Source organism: Pyrenophora tritici-repentis, chromosome 1, assembly GCF_003171515.1.
Source record: "Pyrenophora tritici-repentis strain M4 chromosome 1, whole genome shotgun sequence".
Lineage (NCBI taxonomy): Eukaryota > Fungi > Ascomycota > Dothideomycetes > Pleosporales > Pleosporaceae > Pyrenophora > Pyrenophora tritici-repentis.
The window spans coordinates 8,231,883-8,243,937 of NC_089390.1; the positions used below are offsets into that span (position 1 = coordinate 8,231,883).

Below are 12,055 nucleotides of genomic sequence, written 5' to 3' on the forward strand. Positions count from 1 at the left end.
TCAATCCTGCCTACCCTTGAGTAACCGCTTGGTCACCTTGTCCTTCTCGATGATGTAGACGTGCGCGCCCCAGCCAGAGAGTGCGTCTCGGTCGACGGCATTGAGCAGCGCCTGCGAAATGGTCTCGAACAGATCCTCTGGGCCCTGTTATGATTTGTGAGTAATAGTAGGACTGCTTGTGGGACTTTGTTTGGACGCACTAGATCTGGCTCCCACAGCCCTTCACAAGTTCCGAACAGCTGGTCGCTCGCTGTGCCGCTGACAATAAAGTCCTTTGCAAAGTCGATGCACCCAATGCTGTCAAAACCGCAGATGAAGGGCTTGCCGCTAGTCTGATTGATACCCGCAATAACGGGGCTAATGAAGTATGGCCCGAATCGTTTCTCGTACAGGCTCGAGCTTACGAGGTTCGCCATGGTCTGGGGGCTGATGTTGCGTTCTTCGCGGAGACGGTACATGTTGACCTTGTAGCGGAACAGGTCGGACACGGTGGACACGTCGGTAGCAAGGCCAGTGAGGCCCAAGAAGACATCGCCGTACTGGAAGATCTTGGGGAAGTTGTTGGACACGGTGAGGGCTTGCATGCCGAGGCGCAGGTCGCATGCTATGGCTACGCAATCTTTGCCCACCATTGCTACACAGGCGCCGCCGTCTGTTCAGTCATTAGAGGTTTGTGCGTGCGAGTGTATGTGTGCGGGGTCGGGTATGTGGAAGCGTACTGATGGAGAACGGTGACGACTGCAGCTGTTAGCTAGGAACAGAGGTCAAGGCGGGGGTGGTAAGGGTGCTTACCATGGTTGTGGATAGGATGCAAAGTGAAGTGAAGCTTAGTGACAGCTGCAGCAATGAGAACAGATTCAAGCAAGTGCAAGCGTGATATGGATTCCACGCTGTGGTGTTGTCGGGATTTGTGATGTTCAGGTAACAGGCTCGATACGCGGCGGCGGCGCGAGCAAGCTCCACCCTGCATCCTCTAGTTACCTTGCGCTTGGGTAGCTTAAACCCGTCTTGGCAATTGTAACTTTTGACATGGACCCCATTCTCTCCATTTACCCACACTCGACACACGGCTTCAGCCCAATTGCCACGACCAACACCACCATGGCAGCCCAAAAACCCGTCCAAGTCGCAAAGTCATTACCGCCACGCTTGCTGAACTTTTTTCAAAAGTACCCCCCGCCCTCGCTCTTTCCCAGTCTCGCATCCCAACTTGCATCGCCAACGGCAGGCGCAACCGCCGACACGACAGCGATATCACCACCCACATCCACACCCACACCCTCAACCGCGCCCTTAAATTCAAACATACCGCCAGAAGCACATGACCTACCCTACCCCAACCCGTTCCTCCCACACAAGAACTTCGCGACAGGGCGATGGCAGTCGCCAGCCTATGGCCTGCGAAAACAAGCCGATTTGGTCAAACTCGCTTCCCAGCACGGTGTCGTCGACCTACTACCATGGACCATCAAGAAACCTGGAGAGAAAGAGCGTAGAAGGATAGAGAGGGGGCTGCAAGTCAAGGGCACGGGTGAAGGGCAGAAGGTCAAGGGAAAGCTCTGGGAGCGAACACTCAAGGGACGCCTGGAAATGAGACGGCAGGCTATGCTAAACATGCCAGCTTTGATCCAGGAATGGAAGCAAAAGGGTCACGGAAGAGGCTGGAAGGCCTGGCCGAGCGGAAGGGCAAAATAGGCTGGCTACTGCTCGAGTCCACATGACTTGCAATCAAATATACCATATTCCCCACCAAAAAAAAGACCTGGTACAATGATGACAATAATGTCCATGCTGTTTGGAATTCAAATGCGTCTGGGTATAATGTAGGAAATCTATCTGACCACGCATGCCTCCCATGTGCATCAACTCGCCCCTGTTCCTCTTGGCCATATCTCTCGACACTGGCCTTCACATGACCATCTCCTCATCGCCGTAGCTCACGTCTAGTCCATATTCCCGCCTATAAGCATATGCCCCGTAGTTGTTTTCCATGTCTGAAACGCTACCGACTTGCTTTTGCCAAAGACCGTTGTTGCCAGTGTTGTTGTACACGGGATCGGTGGCCTGGTTGTACTTCATCTCCTCGACCGGAGTATCCGCCCGCATCGACTCTTCGTACTCACGCCTAGCCATCATCTCATATCCAGACGACATGTACGGCTCCACGTTTGCAGTGCCCATACTCTGCTCTAGCTGTTGCTGATGCTGCTGAATAGCCTCTTGCTGCGCCAACTCGGTTTGCTGCTTCTCGTACCTAAGCTTCGCCATTGCTTCTTCTTGGGCCAGACTAGTGGGAGGCCAGTCATAGAGCTGTCTCGACATGTTGTAGTCGGTACCTGCTGGGTGGCCTTGACGGCCTGTCGGGGGGGATATACGCCACAGCTCGAGGAGACGTAGACGCTGGTCGTCGTCTGCGTTTTGGAAGAGATCCATCTGGGACGGGAACAAGAGGGTAGGGTCGATGCTGTTCCTCAAGAGCACAGCTGCTAGGTCTGAGGATGTGATTTGCGTCTTCATGGCAGGCTCAGAAGTACTGCGAAGAGGGACATGGTGCGAGTGAGTGTAGTGCTGGGAAGCATACACGATTTGCTTGGGTGCCTGCTCTTGTTCCTGAGGCGCCTGTGCCTGGATTGGCTGTACAGTGACGTGCGACAGGTTCATGTTGGCTGAGAACAGCCTGGCAAGCTCGTCTTGTTGCATGTTCGCGTCTTCTTTTGCTTTCCCCTGCACGTTAATGCCCGTAGATATTGCCCCGCACTATCATGTAAATGTCAGTACATGCCCATGCTGGAGGGGCATGAGCTTACGTGAGAGCACGCAATGTTTTGTGAAAAGGCCAAAGGACTGTAGAGTATGGGTGTGTTGTAGGTGCAGATACAGTGGTGTTGTAGCATCTGCATGTCCAACAGCAAGCCGCTATGGAGGGGTAGCTTCTGTTAAGCCGGGTTGAGGTTGCGAATGAGTCAAGGGGCCGAGTAATACTCTCAGCTGTTTTGTAAAACTATGAGCAATGGTGAACAAGACAAATAGAGGGATGGTGCTGATTTTGGTCTTGAATAGAGAGCAAGTCTTGGCACGTGGGTTGGGCGCTGACGGTATTGAGGCAGATGGAAGGACAAGGGCGCCTTTGTGAGGAGGAAACAAACAGAGATAGCACGGCAAGGCGAGGATGATATCGAGGGTGAAGAGAGGTCAGCAGGTGAAAGTAGCAGCGGCGTTGTCGTGGTTCCTTATGTACCGTCGAGTATAGCGCGCTGGCGGGTCATGCGTGAAGGCGGGATGATTCTGATAATTTTGTCGCCCACAGTCCAATTAGTGACGAAGCTGAAACCCAACTTGTTGGGCTAGTCAGTTGATGGCCAATGAAGAGTGTCTAGAGGTAGAAAATAAAGGCTCAATTCCGGGCCGCGGGGACGACAACTCATCAGATGTGTAGGTATGTCGGTGCCCAGGTGATGGCTCGCCGTGACGGGGCCGGGCATCCATGGATGTGCTTGGCACGCTAGTGAGCTACGTACTGGGGGGCCCGGGGGGGAGCTTGCGCAGATACACGACCTAGGCAGTAGCTGGAATTGCCGAATCGCAGAATTACACACCATCACAAACACGACGTGCGGGACAAGGGGATATTGAACTTGCATCTTGTGAGCCAGACAATTGCTTGGTAGTCGGAAAAGTACAGAGAGCCGTTTTCAACCCCAACACGGCCCACCATGGTAAACAAATCCCCCCTCGCCTGTGTTGCGGGCACAGTGCAAGGTAGCAAGCTGAACTGAGCATCTTGTTAGACGTCAATAGGCACAGGCTACGATCTGTCAAACTCGGTCTTCTCGCCCGATGGTCGTAACTTCCAGGTCGAATACGCAGTCAAGGCGGTAGAGAATGGCGGCACAGCAGTCGGCATCAAGTGCAAGGACGGCGTGGTGCTCGCGCTTGAGAAGCTCATCAGCAGCAAGCTTCTCAAGCCAGGCGCGAACAAGCGGATAGCGACCGTGGACCGCAACATGGGCATCGTGTCTTCAGGTCTCCTCCCGGACGGTCGCCACTTTGTGTCCCGAGCCCGCGATGAGGCTGCGCAATGGCGACAACTCTACAAGGCCCCCATTCCGTCATCATCGCTTGCCGACCGCATGGGCAGCTACGCACAGGCATACACGCTGTACTCGAGCGTGCGTCCCTTTGGCATAACCGCCATCATTGCAGGCTGGGACTCGGAGGCTGAGCTGCCCGTAGATGGCCAAGTCGGCTCGGGGCCCGGTGTTGGTTCAGGGGGCAAGAAGGAAGGCGCAAAACACGGCGGACCGTCACTCTACATGATCGAGCCCAGCGGCTTGTACTGGGTATGTATATACGCATACTATGCATGCTTCACCCAAGGAACAAGGACTAATCTGCACAGGGCTACTACGGTGCAGCTACAGGCAAAGGCCGCCAGGTGGCCAAGTCGGAGCTCGAGAAGCTGAACCTCGCCGAGGGAAAGCTGTCACTAGAGGAAGGTGTCAAGGAAGCCGCACGCATCATCTACGTCGCACACGACGACAGCAAGGACAAGGAATTCGAGCTTGAGATGACGTGGATCAGCAGTCTCGACGGGCCCACCAAGGGCAGGCATGAGGAAGTTCCAAAGGAAATTCGGGATGAGGCTGAAAAGCTGGCCAAGAAGGCGCTCGAGGGCGACGACGACGATGACGACGACGAGGAGAAGATGGAGGAGTAGATATCATCATGACGCGGCTGCATTGCACTGCATAGACGGTCACGATGCATTCACGAGTCGCTCTCACCCCCTTGACGATCAAATGAACAATATAACATGCATGGCATCTCCAAGAGTCGAGTGCCATCAATTGCCACCAAACCTGCTTCCCGTTCGCTACAGTGGCAGGAACATGTGCCCCACTAGTGCGTCATGTGCAAATCGCCATCGCGGCCATGCAGTAAACAGATTGCTTGCAACCAAATCCCTCTATACAACAGCCTTCGTGTCGCACAAGTCATTTCCCTCTTCTCCCCTGCCCCAATTGCAATTGCAGCATCCACCACTCCACCATGCCACCCACACTCGTACTCATCCGCCACGCCCAGGCCGAGCACAACGCCACAAACGACTGGTCCATCCGCGATCCTCCTCTTACCCAACTCGGCGAACAGCAAAGCCGTGAGCTACAAGAAAGTCTCAAGAAAAGTAATATTGGCAATCAAATCGACCTCATTGTTGTGAGCGCTCAGAGGCGCACACTACAAACTGCGACTATTGGTTTGGACTGGCTGATCAAAAAGGGTGTTCCTGGTACGTCTCAATCATGGAAACATGTGCCAAGAGCATGGACTAAATTTGAATACTGCAGTCCTACCCTCTGCCCTCTGGCAAGAAAACGCCGATAAACCCTGTGACACAGGCACGCCCATCCCCATCATATCCCAAGAATTCCCCCAATACGACTTCTCATCCGTCGACCCCTCCTTCCCAGATAAAACGACAAATGGTCCCCAGAATCCATATGCTTTTACTCAAAAAGCTATCGTCGAGCGCGGACAAAGTGCGCTAAGGGAACTGTATGGGCGGAAAGAAAACGTCATTGCCGTCGTGAGCCATTCGGGCTTTTTGAGGACGGCTGTTTGCAACAGGATGTTTTTAATGCTGATTGGAGGCTTTTTGACTGGGATGAAGAGGCTATGAAGAGCGAGGGAAGGTGTGTGTTGAAGGAGAGGGAGGAGACGGAAGTCAAGGGTGGGGGCATGGGGAGGAGTGATGTCGGTGTTTTTGGCATTGTGCAAGGAGACTTCCCGCCTGAGGATAAGGCTGCTGGGGAAGAGAAGGTTGCGGGGGAGGCGACGGGGGAGAAGCCTAGTGCTTGATCTGCGTCGTCACTGACCTAAAAGAAAAACAGAGGGCTGCTGGAACAGTAAAATTTAACAAGTGTTCTATCTTTCCATTGCATGACGTGCTGGCAGCGGCACTTTCTTACTAGTGACCCGGAGTTAAGCTTATCGATGCCATATATCACTCATATCTCTGCATAATCATGTGCTAGCCTCAGCTTAAGTCCACGCCGCTTCTAGTGCCCACGCTACCCAAACCTCCTCGCTGCCGGGACCAAAGACGGTACACGTACTCTTCGCCAGCCCACATGCTCGCCTAGGACTCCAGGGCACATGCTGGGACTGGCATTCCGCCTAACCCCACTGGAAGATTGTCTGCTTCTTGCCCTTGTTGCCCTTCTTCTTTCCTGCTGCGCTGCCATCTTCTAGCACGGGTGTTGTTGTTCCACTATTCGCACCGGACGAAGATGCCCAAGCGTTTCCTACTGGGGTGTTACGCCCACTGTTATCTCGCCGTAATCCACTGCCAGTGTACCCCGGACTGAAGATGGTACTGGTGGGTTTAGCTGCTGCAGGGAGTGCGGGAAAGGCGTCTGCCGCGGGTGCCTTGCTATTCACATGACCATTTGTTGACGAAGCAACACGGGACGGCATGGGCGAAGGACGGGAACTCGTTGCAGTGGAAGAAGACGAGGCCCATGGCGTTTGGCCTGGTTTGGCTCCAACACGACCTGACGGCGCTGGTAGAGCCGGGAACGGATTGCTCGACGATGAAGAAGACCAGCTTGCTTGTTGGTTGGCGGTGGAACGCGACGACTGTGCTGTTGAGCTCTTCAACTTCAGAACGCGCGAGCCACCTCGAGCTGTGGAAGCACCGTTCAAAGCCTGCTCTGTTGCTGTGCCTGGCAAGGATGGGTAGTCTTCGTTAATAGCCTTCCAATCATTCCATGCTTTCAAGAGACCTTCTCGCTTGGCTGCTGACTCAAAAATGTCTGCTAATTCCTTAATCAGCTTGCCCATGTCTTTTGAGTTTGCATCAAACAAAGCGAAAAAGCCCTCAATGAGCTGCGCGGCCGACATCGTCGAGGTACGATACGCTGATATTGAAGCCCTGAACTCCTGGAGCTTAATTTCACTACCTCGAGCCATGTTTGTGGCACGCTCAGTGACGGCATTGTGACGCAAAAGGCGAGCCTGATCCTGAGGAGTCTGTGGAGCGGCGCTCACTGGCTGTGTGTTCATGCTGAGTTGGTTCATGCCATTGGTGATATTCGCAGCCGCTGGTGCTGGGCGAGAGGCAGTCACAGTAGCGGGCTGAGCGGCGCTTGGTTGAGGCCTGGCGGCGAAGGCTTCGCCCGGTGTAGGAGTAGAGAGCTGACCCCCGAAAGTTCTTCCAGTCACCGAGTGAGTGTTCTGAGCTTCCATCTGCCGCTGATAGGCAAGTTCAGCCCTGCTCATAGGTTGTGCGGAAGAGGGAGGTAACGGATCTGCATTAGGATCCCGTCCCCTTCCACCACTTCTACCGCCCTCGCGCCTTCGATCATTTTGCTCAGTCCGTCGGTTGCCCCGGCCTCCTTGATCGTGTGGCGCCCTAATCTGAAAGCCAGATATGTCCACTCTTCGGGCATCTCGTATTGCCTCCTTGGACAAACCGTTGGGGTGCACTTCCAGCTGGTGTGCCTTGAGGTCCATCTCTGAATCGAACACGACAAATTTCTTCTCCAAACACTCTCGATCTGGGCAAAGGAAGTGGTCTTTCCGGAAATGCACCTCTAGAGAATCATAGTTGACAAAGTACTGCTGCTTCCTGCTCCCCCCTTCCCGACGATCGCAAATATGGCAACGTTCGTGCTTGTCCCTACAGTGCGTATACAGCTCATCGTCTCCGTAAAAACGCTCTCGACAAAAGCCACACTCAGGATGTCCCTTGAAGCCGCTCTGGTCTATCGCGCCGGGGTTGTCGTCGCCAAACTTCTGGTGCTTCCGTAGCTCTGGGTGTGTGAATAGCTCGTGCTCGTGGGTGAAGACTTTCTTGTTTCGCGTACAAAGGTCACTACATTGTTTAAGTAGAGGAAACGCTGGCGAGAGGCGGGACAGGTGCTACTTACCACATCATCTTGTTATGTGCTGTCTTGGTGTGGCGATGCAGGTCCGGCCAGCCCAGACAGGCGACGTCGCATTCGCCATCGGGGCAGTTGTATTGTAGTAATAAGCGCGTATCCTCGAAGACACCCGAATTCTCAAAGTGTATACCTAGTGTATCGTCTGATTTGAAGAAGTCGGCGGTTGAGAAGTCGTCGTACTTCTTGTCGGCCTCATCGGTGAGGATTACGTGATCCGACTCTGTCCTACAATGCGCACAGGCTTTTGTCTTGTACAAGGCACGCATGCGTATAGAGCAAATGTGACATGTCCGGTGATTGCACGGAGCAATGGCTGTGTGCTGAACGGGCGAGGCGCAAATAAAGCAGACCTCGGCATCGTCATCTTCATGATCCGATTGTTGAAGGGTCGGTTTAGCAAGCGTTGGCCCGCCTAGTCCATTATCTTCTGGCGTCACAGCAGGGGCTTTGTCCTTCTCTTGGGCAGGTCCACCACGCCCATGGCCATGCCCACGCCCGCGCCCACGGGAGCCACCTCGTCCGCGGCCTCTCGATCCTACGCCTTCATGACTGCTTTCAGGACCATTATGCGCACCCCGCCCGCGCCCACGCCCTCCTCCTCCTTCACGTCGTTGACCGCCTGTGGGCACCTGTGCAGTCTCTTGAGCGCCAGTCGAGGTCATGGCGGGGTATAATTTGTTGCTGTTCAGAAAATGTACAAAAGAAGCTTGTCTATTAGCTGTGGCCGATTTGCAAAGAGTGGGCGGTGGAAAGGCGATATAGGCAGGCCAGCGAGGCCTCTTATTCACAGCAGCCGTTTTGGTGGTCCTTTCGGCCAAAGCTGGAGTGCTATGACGCCCGGCTTCCGCAAGGTAACTTGTGGCCAGTGCGCCCCTGCATGGCACGATACACCCTTGCAAAAGTGGCGCAATAGATGAGTCGAAATGATTATTCATTGCTCGACTGTCTGACCATGTCCTAGCATTATACACACGTATTACTGCCACTTTCGCTGCAGAGATTCCGACATATCTTAAACAAGCTCACGCAGGCTCTGCTCCTCCTCGTCGTACTCAGGGCCAAAAAGCCCCTTGAGCATGCTCAAGTAGTCCTCGCCGCCACCAACTTGCTGCTTGAACCAGCCCTGCATCATGAGTATCTGGTCAGTGAACTTCTCAGCTTCAAGGCGCGCTTGTTGTGTATCCGCTGTCTTCTTTTCCATCTCGACGGGATCTTGTTCGCTATAAGCGGCTAGCTCTGTGCGAAGCTTCTCGACTTCCTTTGCCAGATCCGAATGCTTGGTCATCAGTGTCTTGCGATCACCGCCTGTAAACGATGAGTAAGACGATCAGTATGGATATGGATATACACACCCACTTCCATGAGCATCTCTTCGCCTTCAGCACGAGCCGCGTCTGCATCATCCACTTTTGCCTGGAGCTCGCTGACGGTAGCGTTGGCCTTGTTGTATTCGTCTTGGGCCTTTTCAATAGCAGTGTCCTTGGCTTTCTTCTCGTCGGCCGGAAAGCTCCAATACCAGTTGCCGCTGCCAATCTTCTCGACGCGGATCTTGTTGTCGTCGGAGAGAGCTTGCAAGTAGTCCTTGACTTGCATGCCGTTGATGGACGAGACTTGTGGTAGCGTCTTCTCCAGGTCTTTGATGCTGTGAGCCTGTGCCGTCTTGTGGAACCATGTGAGGATCGAGGCTGCCTTTTGTGGGTTGGGTTGGGTTTTGGGCGCCTGTGGGAACGTCAGTATGCGCCACCTCGGGAACTCGACTGCTGCATCTGAGCCTACCATGACTGCTGCAATCCACTGGGAACGGTTGTCGAGGTAGTAAGTACTTGATTACTACGACCGATGATTGTATAGAAGAGGCTACGAAATCTTGGACTAGGCGACAGCTTGCAGGTGCCTTCCTTCCGAATTCTGACGCTAAGCCCACCACTGTCGTGCGAGGCAAGCACGAGGAACCACCCAGATAGGATGTTTCCTGTCTGAAACCGCTCTACACATCCTTCACTCAATCTTCCGAGTCATCTTGTGAAGTCACTCTAGACGAAGACGATCCATCTTGCTCTTTCTCATTAGGCTTCTTACCATGACCCACACTCACATCCTTGACAACACGCATACCAGACGGAATGCTCCTGTTCTCTCGATGCGCATGCTGCTTCGAATGACGAGTCAAAACCCGCTTTTCATCCTTATCCGTCGCCTCTGTGAAGGCCAGATCCCCAGTTTCACCAAGCACACCTCGTGCCGTCTCCTCCATTAGAATACCAAGCGCAATGAGCGCCGTTTCGTCCATGGGTTTGCGCATCCCTTGCTTAGCCTGTCCAACCGTCTTGGCATATAGGCGGGACATGTGGACGTGCAGGGCGGCTGTGAGACGTGTGTCTGGGAGCTCTTGTCCTGGGGGAAGTCTCTCATGAGCAGAGTAGTAATCATACTCTTTGTACCGGACTGGCGCATTTTTTCGCCTAAAGAGGATTTCATCGGCGCGCAGCCGTCTTCCAGAAGAATTGGCAGCTTTGCCGTTGCGAGTCACGTGCCCTGAGGATTATTAGACCGTGTCTGGTATCTGGATTGATGCATGTAGCCGGCTTACCATAAATAGCATCATAGAGGTTGGCATGGCGCTTTCGTGGATTCGGGGGTTTGACGGCACGCTTGTTTGCCTTTTTGCGAGGAGCCATTGCAGGTGCTTCGTAGCGTCACTGCAATGTTGTTCGGAGAAGTCGATAGTCTTTGGCTGGTGTCTTACGTAAGCTGAGGCTGCTGCCATTGAATGGTAAAACCCTGGTCCCTGCATACCATAGGTTGCAGTGGTATTCCCCAGGCACCGAACCGACGTCATAGCCTCTCACCTCGTCCAAGCCGATACGCAATGACACAAGACATGTAGTCTTCTATGCACAACCACCACATACACGACCGTGCCTACGGCTTCATACCCCACCATGTCCTCCAACGTGCAATGGCCTCCTCCCTCATCTATGCGCTGCACCCTTCGTCCGCCGTAACCTTCAGCCAGCACCTTCCGCCGCCCTCGGATCCCTACACGCGCGTCCCCGCACACGCATCCAGCGTGAAGGCGCTTACAATAGATAGATTCGAAGGCCGGTACTTACTTTCTGGCGGTGCCGACAGTTCGATACGAATCTGGGATCTTGAGGCTTCTATGACACAGACAGCCACTGGGGCGGCGCATCTAGCCTTGTCAGCGGCGGGCAAGGAGAAGGGAGGCAAAGGACTAGGTATTACGCAGCTTGCGTTTTATCCCTTTGATTCCCTGGCTTTCCTGAGCTCGAGCTATGATCACACGGTTAAACTGTATTCGAGCGAAACGCTCGTCGCGTCGGCAGAGTTTGATCTCGATGCCGTCGTATACAATATTGCGCTCTCGCCGATTGCATCGCACCTTCTTGTTGCGTGCGCCACGCAGCATCCAAACGTACGACTTGTCGATCTAAGATCGGGCGCGACGACGCATAGTCTTGCAGGACATGTGGGCGCGGTGCTGGTCACTGCCTGGAGTCCTGTCCGTGACCACATTCTCGTTAGCGCAGGCGTGGATGGTAGTGTGCGCTTCTGGGACGTGCGGCGTAGTGTTGGAGAATTGGGCGCCTTAGATTTGGAAGACTCGGTTGGTGCTGGACTTATTGGACACAAGACGTCTCCATCTGCTTCACATGCGAGCAAGTCGGTGCCTAAACAAGCGCATAGAGGCCCCGTCAACGGCCTCACATGGACACAGGATGGAAGACATGTAGTCAGCTGCGGTCATGATGCCCAAATCCGCGTCTGGGACACAAGCACGGGTGCGAATACGCTCGTGAAATTTGGACCCATGGTTAGGAACTCTGGACTTGCGTCCCGCATTCCCATTCTCGCTCCCACCCAGTACGTGCAGCCACATGCTGATGTTATGTTCTATCCAAATGGACATGAGATACTCGCCTATCAAGTTTTTGACGGCAAATTGATCCGTCGACTTGGTCGCACAGATAATTACGCGTCGAATACGAACCCGCTAGTTCAGTCCAAAGATGCAATCACAAGTCTTGCCTGGCGACCGCACAATGTGGAAATGTACTCTGCGCATGCTGACGGTAATATTGTAGCGT

The 12,055-nt window shown here is 53.9% G+C and overlaps 9 protein-coding genes across 9 annotated transcripts; 4 read left to right on the plus strand and 5 right to left on the minus strand.

The window, feature by feature from the left end:
* On the minus strand, positions 1–795 carry PtrM4_031690 (PRE1, 20S proteasome; the record flags this gene model as incomplete). The annotated part of the gene is made up of 4 exons (XM_001939011.2): positions 1–144; positions 201–652; positions 720–738; positions 793–795. The coding sequence occupies 4 exons, from the start codon at positions 793–795 to the stop codon at positions 1–3; spliced, it is 618 nt and encodes a 205-aa protein (XP_001939046.1).
* Positions 796–1,101: 306 nt separating this feature from the next.
* PtrM4_031700 (mitochondrial 54S ribosomal protein mL59) lies at positions 1,102–1,695 on the plus strand (the record flags this gene model as incomplete). Its single annotated transcript, XM_001939012.2, has 1 exon — positions 1,102–1,695. One exon carries the CDS (start codon positions 1,102–1,104, stop codon positions 1,693–1,695), a length of 594 nt encoding a protein of 197 aa, XP_001939047.1.
* Positions 1,696–1,908: 213 nt separating this feature from the next.
* Positions 1,909–2,700, minus strand: PtrM4_031710 (uncharacterized protein; the record flags this gene model as incomplete). The annotated part of the gene is made up of 1 exon (XM_001939013.2): positions 1,909–2,700. One exon carries the CDS (start codon positions 2,698–2,700, stop codon positions 1,909–1,911), a length of 792 nt encoding a protein of 263 aa, XP_001939048.1.
* A 1,013-nt stretch (positions 2,701–3,713) lies between these two features.
* Positions 3,714–4,717, plus strand: PtrM4_031720 (PRE1, 20S proteasome; the record flags this gene model as incomplete). The annotated part of the gene is made up of 4 exons (XM_066103978.1): positions 3,714–3,716; positions 3,789–4,340; positions 4,400–4,618; positions 4,706–4,717. The coding sequence occupies 4 exons, from the start codon at positions 3,714–3,716 to the stop codon at positions 4,715–4,717; spliced, it is 786 nt and encodes a 261-aa protein (XP_065966180.1).
* Positions 4,718–5,049: 332 nt separating this feature from the next.
* Positions 5,050–5,859, plus strand: PtrM4_031730 (phosphoglycerate mutase; the record flags this gene model as incomplete). The annotated part of the gene is made up of 3 exons (XM_001939015.1): positions 5,050–5,290; positions 5,349–5,587; positions 5,629–5,859. 3 exons carry the CDS (start codon positions 5,050–5,052, stop codon positions 5,857–5,859), a joined length of 711 nt encoding a protein of 236 aa, XP_001939050.1.
* A 318-nt stretch (positions 5,860–6,177) lies between these two features.
* PtrM4_031740 (RING Zn-finger protein) lies at positions 6,178–8,212 on the minus strand (the record flags this gene model as incomplete). The annotated part of the gene is made up of 2 exons (XM_001939016.2): positions 6,178–7,876; positions 7,932–8,212. 2 exons carry the CDS (start codon positions 8,210–8,212, stop codon positions 6,178–6,180), a joined length of 1,980 nt encoding a protein of 659 aa, XP_001939051.2.
* A 746-nt stretch (positions 8,213–8,958) lies between these two features.
* Positions 8,959–9,725, minus strand: PtrM4_031750 (Mnd1 multi-domain protein; the record flags this gene model as incomplete). Its single annotated transcript, XM_066103979.1, has 3 exons — positions 8,959–9,251; positions 9,299–9,665; positions 9,723–9,725. 3 exons carry the CDS (start codon positions 9,723–9,725, stop codon positions 8,959–8,961), a joined length of 663 nt encoding a protein of 220 aa, XP_065966181.1.
* A 223-nt stretch (positions 9,726–9,948) lies between these two features.
* On the minus strand, positions 9,949–10,624 carry PtrM4_031760 (uncharacterized protein; the record flags this gene model as incomplete). Its single annotated transcript, XM_001939018.2, has 2 exons — positions 9,949–10,481; positions 10,537–10,624. 2 exons carry the CDS (start codon positions 10,622–10,624, stop codon positions 9,949–9,951), a joined length of 621 nt encoding a protein of 206 aa, XP_001939053.1.
* A 281-nt stretch (positions 10,625–10,905) lies between these two features.
* Positions 10,906–11,914, plus strand: PtrM4_031770 (uncharacterized protein; the record flags this gene model as incomplete). Its single annotated transcript, XM_066103980.1, has 2 exons — positions 10,906–11,831; positions 11,881–11,914. 2 exons carry the CDS (start codon positions 10,906–10,908, stop codon positions 11,912–11,914), a joined length of 960 nt encoding a protein of 319 aa, XP_065966182.1.
* Positions 11,915–12,055: the final 141 nt, after the last annotated feature.